Source organism: Panthera tigris, chromosome B4 (genome assembly GCF_018350195.1).
Source record: "Panthera tigris isolate Pti1 chromosome B4, P.tigris_Pti1_mat1.1, whole genome shotgun sequence".
Lineage (NCBI taxonomy): Eukaryota > Metazoa > Chordata > Mammalia > Carnivora > Felidae > Panthera > Panthera tigris.
The window spans coordinates 107,461,001-107,475,878 of NC_056666.1; the positions used below are offsets into that span (position 1 = coordinate 107,461,001).

Below are 14,878 nucleotides of genomic sequence, written 5' to 3' on the forward strand. Positions count from 1 at the left end.
TAATGTATCTTTAATTCAGCCATTTAAAGAGATGGCTATTTAGGGTATTACTTTTCTTCCAAGAAGACATGAAATTTGAACATACTATATTTTTAATATGATTATATTTTTCTAGGAGCATAAAGATTTGACTCGTTTTATCACTCTTATAATAAAATGAATTTTGGGGAAAATTTTTGAAGAGACTACCTAGGCAGTAAAATGGGAAGCTGGAACAATAGTTCAAATAAGAAACTACTTTGGTCTCAAAAATGTATGTTTTTCAGAATAGATGTTCATATCCAATTATCTAGAAAATGGCCTCAAATCTACATTTCAAGTTCATTGTTAAAAATAGAACATTAATACATCTCAGAAGATTTTGGAATTAATGAAGGGAGTACTACTGTGGACTTAAATCACAGTAACCAGGATGAGTAGATTAATGAGGTGGAAGAGACAAGAATTTGGGGAAAGTATGACCTTGTTTTCATCGTATTTATAGTTTAGAAAGAGAATGCTTTGCAACTTATATTTTAGACTTCAAATGTTAAGAAATTAAAATAAAATAAATTTAAATTCTAAAAGTGAAATCCTGTTTGGAGAGACATGGGATCCTCTAATAAACAAACAAACTTTTAAGAAATTTAGAGAATCTAAGAGGTTGTAAAAAAATTCGTAATGAATTATGATTTTTAAAGAATGTGATGTATAAAGTATTAAGGACATGTAACCAAAAGCCAGTTCAGAAGGGGGACAAAACCAGGAAGACAGTGTGTTAGGAAAACTAAAGCCAAGAATAAGCAGAGGTGTGGAAGTCACAAATAATACTAAGGACACACACATCTCTCAATCCTTTTCTCTGTTCTCTTACTCTCACAAGCATACAAATGCACTCAAATGGACATATATTCAAATATATACACACACAGTGATATCTACGGGTATACACACATACATATATGTATACATATAGGTGTACTCACACACACACAGACACACACACACCGATAGAGATCTATCTAGATGGAGATCCACATAACCATCTATGCAATGATGTGATAATTTTCAAACATTTTTAAAAAAGAGTTAAAAGCAAACAAAAAACAAAGAACAAGAACTAATCAAATTATGTTTCGTTATGACCTTCTTCCTTCTAACAAGAATAATCCTGAAATGAACAGAGAAGAAATTCAAAGCAGTAGAATTCTAAGCAATGTCATGGTAGACAAGGATGTATACTGCCTGTTTTCAAGTTTGAACATCTTAGCCCGGATAATTTATAAGCCAGTGCACTTAAAACTTTTACCAGTAATGGAAAAAATACCAAAGAACAGAAACTTGATATTTAAAAAAAAAAGATTCTGATAACTTCACCTCGAGTAAAATTTTAGAAATTACAAAAAGCCTTTTTTACTTAACTTTTCAAAATAGATGTCTAGATTTCTTAAAAATTAATGATCATTAATACAATGAGAATATTAAGAACAAAAGATACACATTTTGGATGAGGTTTCTAGAGTAATATAATAGAATGACAGGACTATCTTGATTTTAAGAAGGCATTTACATGATTGTACATGACATTTTTTGGACCATATAAATATAAAAAGGTGGTCAGAATGAGATTTCAAGAAGATAATGGAATTTATGATATTGATCAGGACGATGGCCTCTGGTCGTGTTTTGAAGGGCCATATCTTTGCTTACATATATAATATGGCTAAAAAGAGAGGAAACATGTTTCTTGATTGATTAGTTTGTTATCTCATTTTCAGTTCTAACAGCCTACAAGGTAAAATTATTTCAATTTTATAGATGTAGGTACTAAGATTCAAAAGGGTTAAATAACTTTCCTCATATCTGGAGGAAATCAGTAATTGCAAAACTGGATTTCAAACTCAGGTCTATGTGACCCTTCCATTGTATCTCCTGAGAGGAAAAAAAGGCACACATATCAAATTTGTGGTAACATAAAGCTGGGGAGCTATGTTAAAACCCTGAATGATGGAGTCAAGAGCAGGAAAGTATGGGACCATGGATCAGAAGAAACACTGAAATTTTCTTGAAATTAACATTAAAATTTAAAAGAAACATTCAAAGAATTGATTGAACATATACAAAATGGCAAATCATGTTTTTTCAGTAATAAATGTCATGAAGTTTGAAGGTGAGCTCTATTAGTCGATAGTATGGTGATAAAAATGAATGTAATCTTAAACTCTATTATGGAAATACTGAAAAGGCAAAGGAAGAGAATCACGCTCTTATCTTCATATGTTAGAGGACACTGAGAGTAGTGTTTTCCATATTAATCCAGGGCACCACATTCTAAAGAACATGTTGACAAACTGGCAAATATTGTGCCATATGGACATTTAGAAGACCAAGTGCTTTCCCTTTCTTATAATTTGTAAATATTTGTTTTGTTTGTATGCCAATATTGTACATTATAGTCTTTCTATGATAGCTTTATAAAAAGTCCCAAAAACAATAGTTCAGTAAGAAATGGAATGTTCTAGTCTAATAAGTGTAGCTATATGAGAAAAGTAACTTTAAATGACACTTGGTTTCTAAATTATATTTTTATATCTGGAAAATATCTATGTTATAAAAGCTGATAGGTTTTTAGTGATACTTCAAAAGTGCTTCTATTAACACTTTCTATGTATTTTTATATCTAGATATGTTATTGCTGCTATAATGTGTATTTTCCAAAAATGTGTAATTTCCATATTTTTATTGTGCTTTTACAAATGCTTTTCTTTGATGTTCATAAATGCTGAAAAGGCTCCCTTAAGGAGAAGAATCTTAAATGTAAATAAACTTTTTAGTCAGTTCACAATAAACAAACTGAGACATTATTTAAGGTACATATTTTGTGCTTGAACCCTGTCAGCATCTTATTTACATAGCAAATAAATACCTCAACTGTCATGTTACATTCCAGTGTTTTTTCAATAGATATTTGTAACAAAGAAAATTACATATATATATATATATATATGTGTGTGTGTGTGTGTGTATATATATATATGTATGTGTGTATATATATATATGTATATATATGTATATGTGCATATATATATACATGCATATATATACATATTTAAAAAAACTGCCAAGAGAGACATTGATGAAACATTATGCTTAATAACAGATTGAATATGATTAAACCTAATAAGTGTCTTTTTGCTCTATGTCTGGGAGATAAGATTATAGGAGCCTTACTCAGAACTTTTACATATAGGAAATGCAACATTGAATCAAGTGAAGAATGCTTGGTCAGATTATCTTTTTGAAAAAGAAAGGTTATTTGTCCCAGTGTCCCTAATAGAGAATCTTTGTTTGTCCAAGTCTTTCCTTAAAAAGGTTGACCTCCACTTAATCTATAAAAAAAATAGACACATCCTTAGGTGATTGACCAGCTTATTAAAACCTGGGTTCTATAATGAAAAGATCAAGCTTAAGATAAAATGTAACCACTTTAAATCACATTTACATTTATAATTTTCTAGCAAATGTTCAATTTCACCCTCAGCAATATTTCTTGAAGCATTTTCCAGAAGTTGATATCAATGGCTGGTCTTTGGAAACACTCTCAGAACCTAGGCAGACTCCATGAAGTTTACAATCACTTCAAGGAGTCTGCCTAAGCTTTGATATTACATGTCTTTGTTGTGTACCTTTTATCATTAAAAGTGGAGAAAGTGATTATCTGTAATTTCTGAGATATATGTAGAATATTATACAACTAGCCAGTTAATGAACGAGGATGATAAAAGCCAATAAAACAGAATGTCTTTAAGTGTCTGGCAAATATCCTCCAAATCAAGGCAAAGATTATAGTTTAGTGGCAGTGTTCATTTTTTCGTATGACTTTAAGACTCAGTTGTGCAAGGAAATATTAATATTTATAGATTCACATTTTCTGTTTATTATACTATAGCAACTGGATGCAAAAAATACACAGTAGCTATTGTATCAATAAAAGAAAAAAAATTCCCAATTTTTTATGAGTTTCTAATTTAATCAATTTGGATAGATTGAATAAAATGCTTTCTAATTTATAAAAACATATATATTTGAGTCTCTCCATAAATTTACCTGAAGTACTTTTCATATATTCACAGTAAACACCTTCATCTTTGCTGTTTGTCAAAAAATAGAGAGGATCCGACAAGCTCAGGGTATTCTGAACAACCAATGTCTTTACGATGCACTAAGGTGTCCTGAAATGCTTTGATAGGACACATGGTTTTAGCATAACTGTCCAGTCCCTTATAGTAATAGTTAGCAAAGTTTGTTCTCCATTTGGGTGCATATACAAGAGCATCCTTTCGGGCACTTTTAGGTTTATTCCACAGAATGAAAATGTGACTTATGAAAGAATTATACTAGCTGTTTCAAGATAGCATAACTTATTATCTCAGACTCATGTAGAGGCGAACAGAAAGCATAATTTATGTGAGGAGCAATCTCTACATAAGGGAAAGAGCACTGTGGATATCAGAACATCCGATCTCTCGCTTTGGCTTTACTATGAACTAGCTGTGAATACAGAAAAGTTAACTGATTTCTTGGTTTCCTACTTTTCTCTTTTATAAGATGCCCATTTAAACTCTAAAAAAAGTATATGATAGATTACAACGATTTCAATTGTATGAATTTTAATACAAAACATATAAAATCAATTTCAAAAATTTTCTGCATACACTGAAAATGTAAGAATGAACTAACTATAGGCCTTCTCTAATTTCTTCTATTAAATGTAGGTACCCAATATAACTTGAAAATATCGAGCATAACTACTCTTTTTTGCAAAAGGGAAACTAGAAAAGACTGCTTCCCACAGAAAATTTATTAACAATAGGTGCTCAATTGTTTTTATACAATGAACAATGCCCCTTTTTATATAAATAATCATGGGAGAAATATTTTTAAGCCATTTTTTTTCTTTCCATAACCTCACCTACACATAAAATTTTGCTGTAAAGCCATCACTTCTATGAGGAGGTATTCATTGTAGATGCCTGGAAGTCTATGAAAATCTATGTTTACAAGAAAAAAAATTATCATTCTAACCAACTGCATATTCACACAGATGCTTAATAAGAGCTATCTGATGACATAATGAATTATCAATTCTTGAGGAAGTGCATACAGTTGGCAACTATTTTTTAAGACTCACCATCCAGCAAACTAAATTTTCTCATTTTGAATCCTTCATGTCACCTTTTTGACATTTAGTTGAAATTTTGGAACAAACACGATAACATTAAAAATATAAATGAAATTCACAACGCACTGATACCCAACTTCAGAAGTTAAAATAAACTCAAGTGTGTATTAGAGTAAAATTATGTTGACAATATGCAAATCAAAACTGCAAAAATGCTTAGGCTTTTCTTTTAAAATGTCTCATCCATTGCTTTCCCTCCAAAGGACAAAAGTAGCAAAAGAGGAAGGTAGCAAAAAAGGAAACAGGAAAGCCTGTTTTAGGAACTGGACATCTCGGTTTAATTGGCTAAAAAGTCCAAATGCTAATACTCCTAATAATCAGCCATTCCTTTTGTGTCTTGGTAACGTATATCCTTATACAATGTATATCAAATGGAATTTTTTGATTCACCTCTGACATTTCAAAGTTTCCATTTTTGAATTCCCCTAGTCTTAAGTAAGTAACACATTGTCTACTTTGTTTGAAATCTATAACATTTTCCCCAACATCTAGGGCTCCATGATGCAAAATGTCATTTTGCCGATCTTCTGTTCCAGTACTCACTTTAATTTTTTTAATTAAAATTGGATTTTCAAATATAATCACAAAGACGTCTCCTGCTGAAGGTGGTTTTCCCCAAAAGTACTCATCGACACTACTATAAGCCTTGCTTGCTTCATAATTTTCAAAAACATTCATGTTGGTATACAGATTTGCAGGAGGGTTATCGGGGATGTCAAATGACTCTTCTTCAAAATCATCATCCTTCAGCTTATTCTCAGTCCCTTTATATGATGAATAATAACCCATGTGCTGAAAGAGAGATGGTTTAAAACGGATCACATTTTTCTGAGCTAAAAGACCCCGAAAATGAGTCAGTAGCCAATCACAAGGCATTTCTTGATAAAACATTAATAAAAAGTGTGCCAAACGTGGGAGATCATGAGAATGATAAAGTTTTCCAATGTAGCCAAGCTTAGAGAACTCAAGAGTTACCCAGTAGGTTCCTTCAAGGGATGTAATGACTTTCTTGATGGCAGTTAAGAAATTTTTTGAACATCGAACATCATCTTCAAGCATTACATAATAGTCTGAAGTATTGGCACAAAAATTAAGCAGAAAAGCATAATCTACATTTTGCTTGGAACGAAATCTGACTCTGTCTTCTGGATCATTGTAATTTCTTTTAAGGCCATCCAGGATTGGGTAGTATTCCTCTGGAGCATGTATAACTACTAATCTTCCTGCAATAATATGGTGGGCAAATTTCTGTGTAATATCCTGGACTATGACCTCACGCCAGGATGAATTAAAGTCTGCTAGATGAACCACCACTGAAATTTCCTTCAGCTCTTCGTAGCTGGACTGCTCAAAAATTGACTTGATTGTCTCAAGTAAATAGTTTCCTTTTTTTCGTTTCACTGACGACAGTCCAATGGTAAGAAACCCTGAACAAAAGAATTCAGAAGGAAGACAAATTAAATGTGAAATAGGTTTTGAATAACAGAGACAAAACTCTTTTCCCCTTAGGCCTGCTACTGTATTAGGTAAATCTAGTAAATGATATGTATAGCATATTTTGTGATTAAAGTATTATGCTAAACATATAAAGCCTATGGTACTTAATACATAATTGATTTTTCTATGAAAAAAAAATGTCTCTTAAGCACAATAACATATGAGTGTTATTGCTGTAAACATTTGTTTATGAAATAAAAAATATGATTTAAGGTGTTTTACAGCTTAATGCTCTCATATATGCCCACTAAAGAAGATAGATGTTTGGATAATATCCACACTATTAAAAAATGCAAAAGGAGAAGGGAATTCACACTTAAGGATGACAAACTAGTCTCAAATGATAAAAAAGAAAATTAAGCCTAACTTATTCTTTTACACATTTTTACATTTTTCATAGAAAACATGGAACATTTTCATTTGTCTTTGATCACTGTCAGTATTTTGCACCAGAAAAATTAATAATTGGACTTCACAAGTTTATTTTGAAATTTACCTAGTATTTTAATTAGAATGCCAACAAAATTATAACTACTTTTTAAAAACTGAATTATTACTCAAATGTGTTGTACATTGTTCCAACACATGAATATCCCCGTTTTCCTTATTTTGAAACACAGTTTTACAGCAATTTTGTCTGGGGAAATTTTTATTAAGACACCTAAAATCTAAAATTAGAAACTGGATATTTGTAGAAAATAAAGTAAAAGCTGGTGAAATGGCAGTTTAGTTCTAATAAGTATGCATGTCTTTTTATTGAAATATTTTCACTTTTTAAACCTCTGATTCTCACCATGATTCAGAACTGAATAAAATTTTATAACCACTCTTTGGAAAATAGGAAAATGTTTATATTCACCAAAATCACTGTTTTTTTTTTTTTAAGTTTATTTTAAGTTTTTGAGAGAGAGAGAGAGAGAGAGAGAGAGAGAGAGAATGGGGGAGGGGAAGAGAGAAAAAGAGAGAACAAATCCCAAGCAGTCTCCTAGCTCTGTGCCAAGTCTGATGTAGGACTCAATCTACTAACCTGAGCTAAAATCAGGAGTCCAACGCTTAGCTGACAAGCCACGCAGGTGCCCTGAGATCACTGTTTTAATACAGACACCTGCTTCTTGTGACTTATACAATACTGAAAGAACCCTGTCCAAGAAAAATCTTTCTCACTAGTCTGTCAGAGAGGTAGACATGGACACATTTTGTTTAAATACCTGGATTTACCACACTAACTTCTTTTGAAAAATGAGTACGTTCTCTGGTACCATTAAACTCAAGATACCAGCCTTTACTAATAGCTTTTACAATAGTCAATGGTATCAGGTTACTTTCCACATAAAAGGCAGGAGTCTATGAACTGTACCCTTGAAATTATCTTGAAAATTTACCCTATGCAATTATCTTGAAAATTCCTAATAGTCTTTTGGGATAGCTTTGCACCTATCATCATTCCTACTTTATAGATGAGGAAACTAAATCACAGGGAGATGTGTTAACTGTGCAAAGTGTTAACACTTCGTGAGACGTAGGGTGCCAAGATCCCAAATGTGCTGCTTGTACCCTCTGTTTGTATCACCTCTTTGTATAAAGCAGCAGCATATGTGCCAACACACATTAGTAAACTGAGGATGGAGAGGGAGAATTAGTAATGTTTGCACAAAGGTAGTGTAACAGATGGAGATAAAAATAAACAGTGGCAAACTTACGCAATTAGAAGAAAGCTTAAGAGCAATCATCATTTGAAATGAAGGAATGAACGGAAGATCGTCCTAAAGAAACCTGCATTAAGTTACAAATTTTCTCAGCCTGGTTATCACAGACTCACGTGTACAAACATTTCTTAATGGGGAACTCAATTTCTATGGTCTCCACAAGATCTGTTAAGAAATTCATGATATCACTTGTTTCCTTGATTCCACGAGTCATGTTTTTCAGAGACATTTTTAAAGCAGTGTGAATCCTATAATTGATGGCATCTTACAATTAAAATGATAATGTGTATTTTCTTGGTGGCACATTAATTAGATCATTATACTCTGTAGAGTCTATAGCGTCTTGAAATCCATGAAGTGTGTGTAGTGTGTTACTTCTCAGATCCAAACTGCCTGTATTGAGTTGAATAGTTTTTCTATTCAACCTCAGGATGTGACCTTACTTAAAAATTGAGTTTTTGCCGATGTAATTAGTGAAAGATCTTAAGATAAATCATATCAGATTGAGAATGGGTTCTAAATTCAATGGCAGGTGTCCTTGAAGAAGAAGAGAGGACACAGAGAGACACAGAGCAAGAGAAGTTCATGTGGAGATGGGGGCTGGGATTACAGTTATGTCCCTACACGCCAAAGAACACCAAGAGTGACCAGAAGCTGAAAGAGGCAAGAAAAGATTTTCCCCTTAACTTTCAGAGGGAGAGTGACTCTGCCAGCACCTTGATTTTGAACATTTGGTCTCCAGAAACAGGAGAGAATAAATTTTTGTCGTTTTAAACTACTTCGCTTGTGGTAATTTGGTATAGCACCTTGGGAAACTAAAACAATGACTTTCACTTTTTCAAAAGTGGTGGCAAGTCATAAAAACCAAAGCATTAGAGTTGCAAAATATATCAATATTGGGAATAGTTGTTTTTAAACTATACCTTTACAATTTTAAATAAAATTATTTTTCTCAGTCTTTCTACATGGTTCTACAATAAATTGTTTGAAAGTTTATATTATAATTAGGCATGTTAGAAAGTTTCTTTTTTTTATTATTATTCATGGATGGGATCAGTGAGTAACTGCAATTTGTGAAGAAACATTGAAATGTTTCCCAAAGAATATATTATATTAGTAAATAAAGCCCATAAAATTTTATTGCTCTACAAATGAAGCCGGTTGTCATTATTTTAAAACAAAAATACTTTATGTTCTATATTCTTGATTTAAAAGTGTAGGGATCATGGGCACCTACGTGGCTCAGTCGGCTAAGCCTCCGATTTCAGCTCAGGTCATGATCTCCTGGTTGGTGGGTTCGAGCCCCGCTTTGGGCTCTGCGCTGACAACTCAGAGCCTGAAGCCTACTTCGGATTCTGTATCTCCCTCTCTCTCTGCTCCTCCCCCGCTCACTCTCTGTCTCTTTTTCCTTCAAAAATAGATAAACATTAAAAAAAAATTAAAAGTGTAGGGATACTTACGCTTTCTTTGTAAAGGTGTGGCAGCTAAGTAGCGATATGTGACATTGATGGCTCCTGAGAAATTGGATAAATCTTTGAAAGTATGCACATAGCGTTCTGAATTCAGCTGATGTGTGGATGTTTCCCTTATAAGCTGTTTGTCTCCTTCCTGAATGCCAAGAAGGAGGAAGAGAAAATAAATATAATAGATGGTCATGGATTGAAGTTTCTCCTTAGGCAATGAATATATGGGGCTGATATATAACATGGTTATTATATAAATCTCAACTACTGGTACCACAAGCTGTAGATCATTATCTCTTACCTGAATTCTTACCCAAAGTCTCTGTTCCAGGCTCTCCTACTCTATTGCACTCTTTATATTCCTCTTCCATTTGCTTTTCTACAGCATACATTAATAATGGCATTTACTTGGCCAAAAAAAAAAAATCTCCACATGAAAATTACCACTGCCTTTATGTTAAAATTCAAATTCATCACAATAATTCAATGGTCTTAAAAATTCATAATCATCGACTTTATAGTTCCATGTAAAACTAATTCTTACTAACCTTCCCATATTTGAGTCATATTAAGCTGTTTCTTCTTCTTCAAGCATTGCTAAATAATATTACACAATATTTCTGTGTAATTCTTTCTGGATAATTTATTAATCAAGAAGTTTTAGTCAGTTACTTATATGGCCACTATAATCAGACTGTTAAGAATAGATAGCCATGGTCCTTGTGACATTGTGGTGTTTTTTTCAAATGTCTTCAAGATATCTTAATTAAGGTAACTTTGTACCAAGTCAAGGAAATCTCTTCAGACCTTGCATTAGTTTCTCTCACGATACATTTGCTCATTACGTGTGTGTGTGTGTGTGTGTGTGTGTGTGTGTGTCTGATATTCTGTTGCAGGTGAAGTCTAATCCTTTTATATTTAAGATGCCGATTATGTAATTGGTAATGGACTTATGTCATTCAATCTCTGGGCAAGTTTATTTAAAAATATATATTCATATTTAGTTTAAAATATACCCCATTAACCATTAATTGGTCCTCTTTTCTCCCTTCTTCAGTATAAGTTCAATAGTAGATTTTGATTAGCTAGTCACCAGTTGATCAAGTCTTTACTGATTATACATTATTAGCAAAATATCGACTTTTTTGACCTTTGTACATGGCTTACTACCATGGGTAGAATATATTTAAAGATAGCCTATTTAGAAAGAATTTTGTTGTTTCTGGCAAGTTCCTACTGTACTGTGTGGTGTTATATAGATCTATTTCTACTATTCCATATAGAATGGCAAGTCAAGCCTGAGAAAGCCATTAAGAAAATAGAGAAAGTGAATGCATTAAAAACAAATTTGGTGCTCATATTATCTGCCTGTGCTCAATAAAACTTTAATTAAACCCTTGCTATAAAAAATTAGAAAGGATTCTAATATAGTTTTTACCTCATTTGGAACATTCACCAGTTTACATCAAGTCAAATGTGAATGGAGAAAGTGACTGACTCAAAATTTAAAATCAATGGCCAGACTGGAATTGTCTTAGAATAAACATTGAGAATGGCAGGCCATGACAGGGAAGAGCTTTCAATCTGATCGTTGCCAATTCAAGATCTATTCTAAATATCCTTCTGTATGTTCAATTATGTTTATAAACCTATACTTGGTCTTTAATACTGTATTTTTATATTTTATATTGCCTTGATAATTGCAAAAAAATATTTATAATATATTTATAATATTTAAAATATTTATAATATATTTGCCATCTATAAGTTACAGGCTTTCAAAATATATGAAGTTATACCTTGAATTCTATATTGCTTATAAATATACTAATTGAATATCTACTTAATCCTGATTATTTCAATTTCATTATGAATAAATATGTTTATGTTTGTCTTTCTGAAAACCTATATAACATTATTAAAGTTTTAAAATCCACAAATTTAGGATTGCCAAAATGTAACTAAGGACTCAGTTCAGCATCAGCTACATTAATAGTAATGTAATAGTGCCCATTATCAATAGAGTCTAGAAGAAATGTCTATAAAAATCACAGCTATCACAACACTGAATTCATTTTACCATTCTGTTCTTATGTGATGTTACATTCTAAAGGCAGTGCAGGATATTGAATACTTCTTTAAGAATTCTATCTTGAATGTGTAAAAATCCAGACCTTTTCTGTGTTAAGATAGAGTACATTCATCCTGATTGAAGGACATAACAGAATATAAAATGAAATGGAACTTATATGAAAGCACTTTATTAAATTCTCAGGAACAAGCTTCTTTACACTTTTCAGCATAAATAAATAATGCAACTTTCACCTGAGTCAGCCTTGTTGGCTGCTTTCCAGAGGCATCTACCTGAACAGCTAGGCTCTCCCTGGATACCTTCTTTCTGTAGATACTATACTGTGGTGTATTTCTCAGTAATAAGACAAAGCTTTATGACAATCATTTTCTGGATAGGAATGCAATTCAATGGACTAGCTACAGACTAAGTATATACCCTAGTGGCTACTTTGAAGATGCTCACAGCCTAGAGGCTAAGTTGATTGGGCATGCAGTGTCTCTTCTACTTAGTTTGCCTTGGAATAGCATTTGTCTCTTACACTGAGCTTGGCTTCCTTTCCCAATGAAAGGCACATATGTCCCGAATATGTAAGCAATATGTTAAACTGTTATATGCCCAGTATTTCAGGATACAAATGGATTTTCTAGCAAAAACACAGCAGAATACAATGTACTAAGTAACTCCAGAGATCTTTTACTTGCAATTGTTTATCTGTTTTCTCTGAATTGTGACTATTATTTCCCCCTGAAATGAGGCAGGAAAAAAAGATCTACTACTGTCTATGTTTAGAAAATTGTACACATTGTGGCATTCTAAAATAAAAAAAATAAATAAATCAGATGATTTTATGAAAACTGAAATAAACACAGATAAAAGGGTCAAAGGGAGAAGTGTTAAGAAGAAACTACGTGTATACTAGTAGGTGGCTGGCTTTCCATGGATATTAAACACTTTTAGAAAAACAATATTAATGTAATTTTATATTAATTATTTAAAGAATGTTTAAATCTTTATGCATATTAGCTCTGGGATAAAAATTAGCTCCAAATGCAGTTAAGGTAAAAAATCATCTAGTAAATAGTGAGAAATTAAACTAATAAAAATACTGTCATTAAATTTTCAGTAAGGTTATGCTTATATTTAACCATCATTTTAATTCACTCTTTCCACTTTAATATAAGTATTTAAAAACAATATATTTTTTTAATTTGAGAGAGAGAGAGAGGGAGAGCATGAGCAGGGGAGAGGGGCAGAGGGAGAGAGAATCTTAAACAAGCTGCATGCTTAGCATGGAGCCGGACTCAGGGCTGTATCCCTTGACCCTGGGATCGTGACCTGAGCTAAAGAAAAGAGTTGGATGCTCAACTGACTGAGCTACCCAGACACCTTCAAATAATTTCAATTTTAAACTAAGGAGCAATCCCTTCTCTATACTTGGGCTGATTTGTGAATTTGACTACATATATGCCTAATATAGCCAGAGAAAATTTCATCAAGAAAGTACTCTTTAGTAAGAGCTGCTTCATTAAATCATACCTTTTTACATTAGATGGCTGGGACTGAAGTGTAGATAGAAATGTGTAGAAGAGCATTAGTATTTGATCTTCTTATAGATATATACTCTACTAGTTCTTACACATTTTATAATGAATTTGAAGAGCTTTTAAATCAACAAAATAGAAGGATACTTGCTGCATACAATGGTCTTTTTCTGTTTAAAATGAGACACTGCAATTGAGTTTGAAAGTGTCTCATAAATGCAGCAAATCATTAAATGCAATAGGTATCCTGTTAATACCATGTGTTTCATTTACAAGATGTGATTTACTGCTACCAGTAGACACAGATGTAAGAAATATTTTTTTATTACAAAATTAAATCACTTATCAAAAGCTCTTCTAGTTAATTTATGATCTTTAATTTTATCCAGAAAAAAAATAGCTGGATCACATAGGTCTTGCTATATTGTCTTTAAGTCTTATAAAACTAATAATCAGGTTTAAAGAAAAATCAAAGTGCATATCATTAGTAAGTTTCTCCAATTTGCTATGTTTACCTAAATCATCCCTAGTCAAATTCTATGAACCTGTGGTGATTTCAGCCATTGTGAATTGTCTGTGGATAATAGAATGAAAGGTCCACAAGATCAAGACCTATACATGAATGTAAAAGGCATAGGCAGAACCAAAATCTAGGAATCTGGCAGAATTTCATCATCAAACAATGCTAAAGGAAGTAAAATGCTTTACACAAAACTTCCAAAGAATATCTGTACCAACTAAGATCAAATGATTAGGTTATAGGACATAGAATAGTATATGGCAAATCATGGGTAGTTAAAAAATCATGTTCAATTAATAAAACATTTTACTGGGAAATGCTTTTTGTTGTTATTGTCAGATTTTCTCTTGATAAGATATTAACTGAAACTTTCAGCATGCTTGCATAATGGAAAGTACTTTTTAGTCCTCTGTATGTCCAAAGATTTTGATTTTCTGAAATATGTGAACAGGAATAATAGTGTAAAGATTAGGACTTTTCCAGGTAACTTAAGCTCAATTCAGAATGAAAGTGAATAAGCAATAATTACCTTGTTATTCTCATCAGACATGAAATGATGTGATACTTATAACAATAACAACTAATAGAACAAATTGAGTTCTCAGAATTAACCAGAGTAAGTCCTTTGTCCGTTTCTAGAATTTAATTAAAAGTTAATTTATATGCTATATTCTAATTTATCTTTTTTTAAACTACTGAATACTTTTCACATCATTGTTTCTAGTTCTTAAAGTTCTATGTTATTTTTCAGTGAATTTAAATATACAACATGGTGGCCATTTATGGCTATTCAAAATCAAATGAAGTGTCATATATGATAACAAAATAGCATAATTAGTATCATTAGTTAAAATGT

At 32.1% G+C, this 14,878-nt stretch overlaps 1 protein-coding gene across 16 annotated transcripts in view; it reads right to left on the reverse strand.

Annotated features, from left to right (window-relative positions):
- Positions 1-5,298: 5,298 nt before the first annotated feature.
- Positions 5,299-14,878, reverse strand: part of MGAT4C (MGAT4 family member C) — a 221,948-nt gene continuing 212,368 nt past the window's right edge. For all 16 annotated transcript variants that reach the window (XM_042992835.1, XM_042992837.1, XM_042992833.1 and 13 more), the window contains 2 exons: positions 9,885-10,032; positions 5,299-6,648 (listed from right to left, as the gene is read on the reverse strand). In XM_042992835.1, coding sequence (XP_042848769.1) covers positions 5,507-6,648; positions 9,885-10,032 — 1,290 coding nt within the window. In that variant the 3' untranslated portion in view covers positions 5,299-5,506. The remainder of the gene's footprint in view (positions 6,649-9,884; positions 10,033-14,878) is intronic.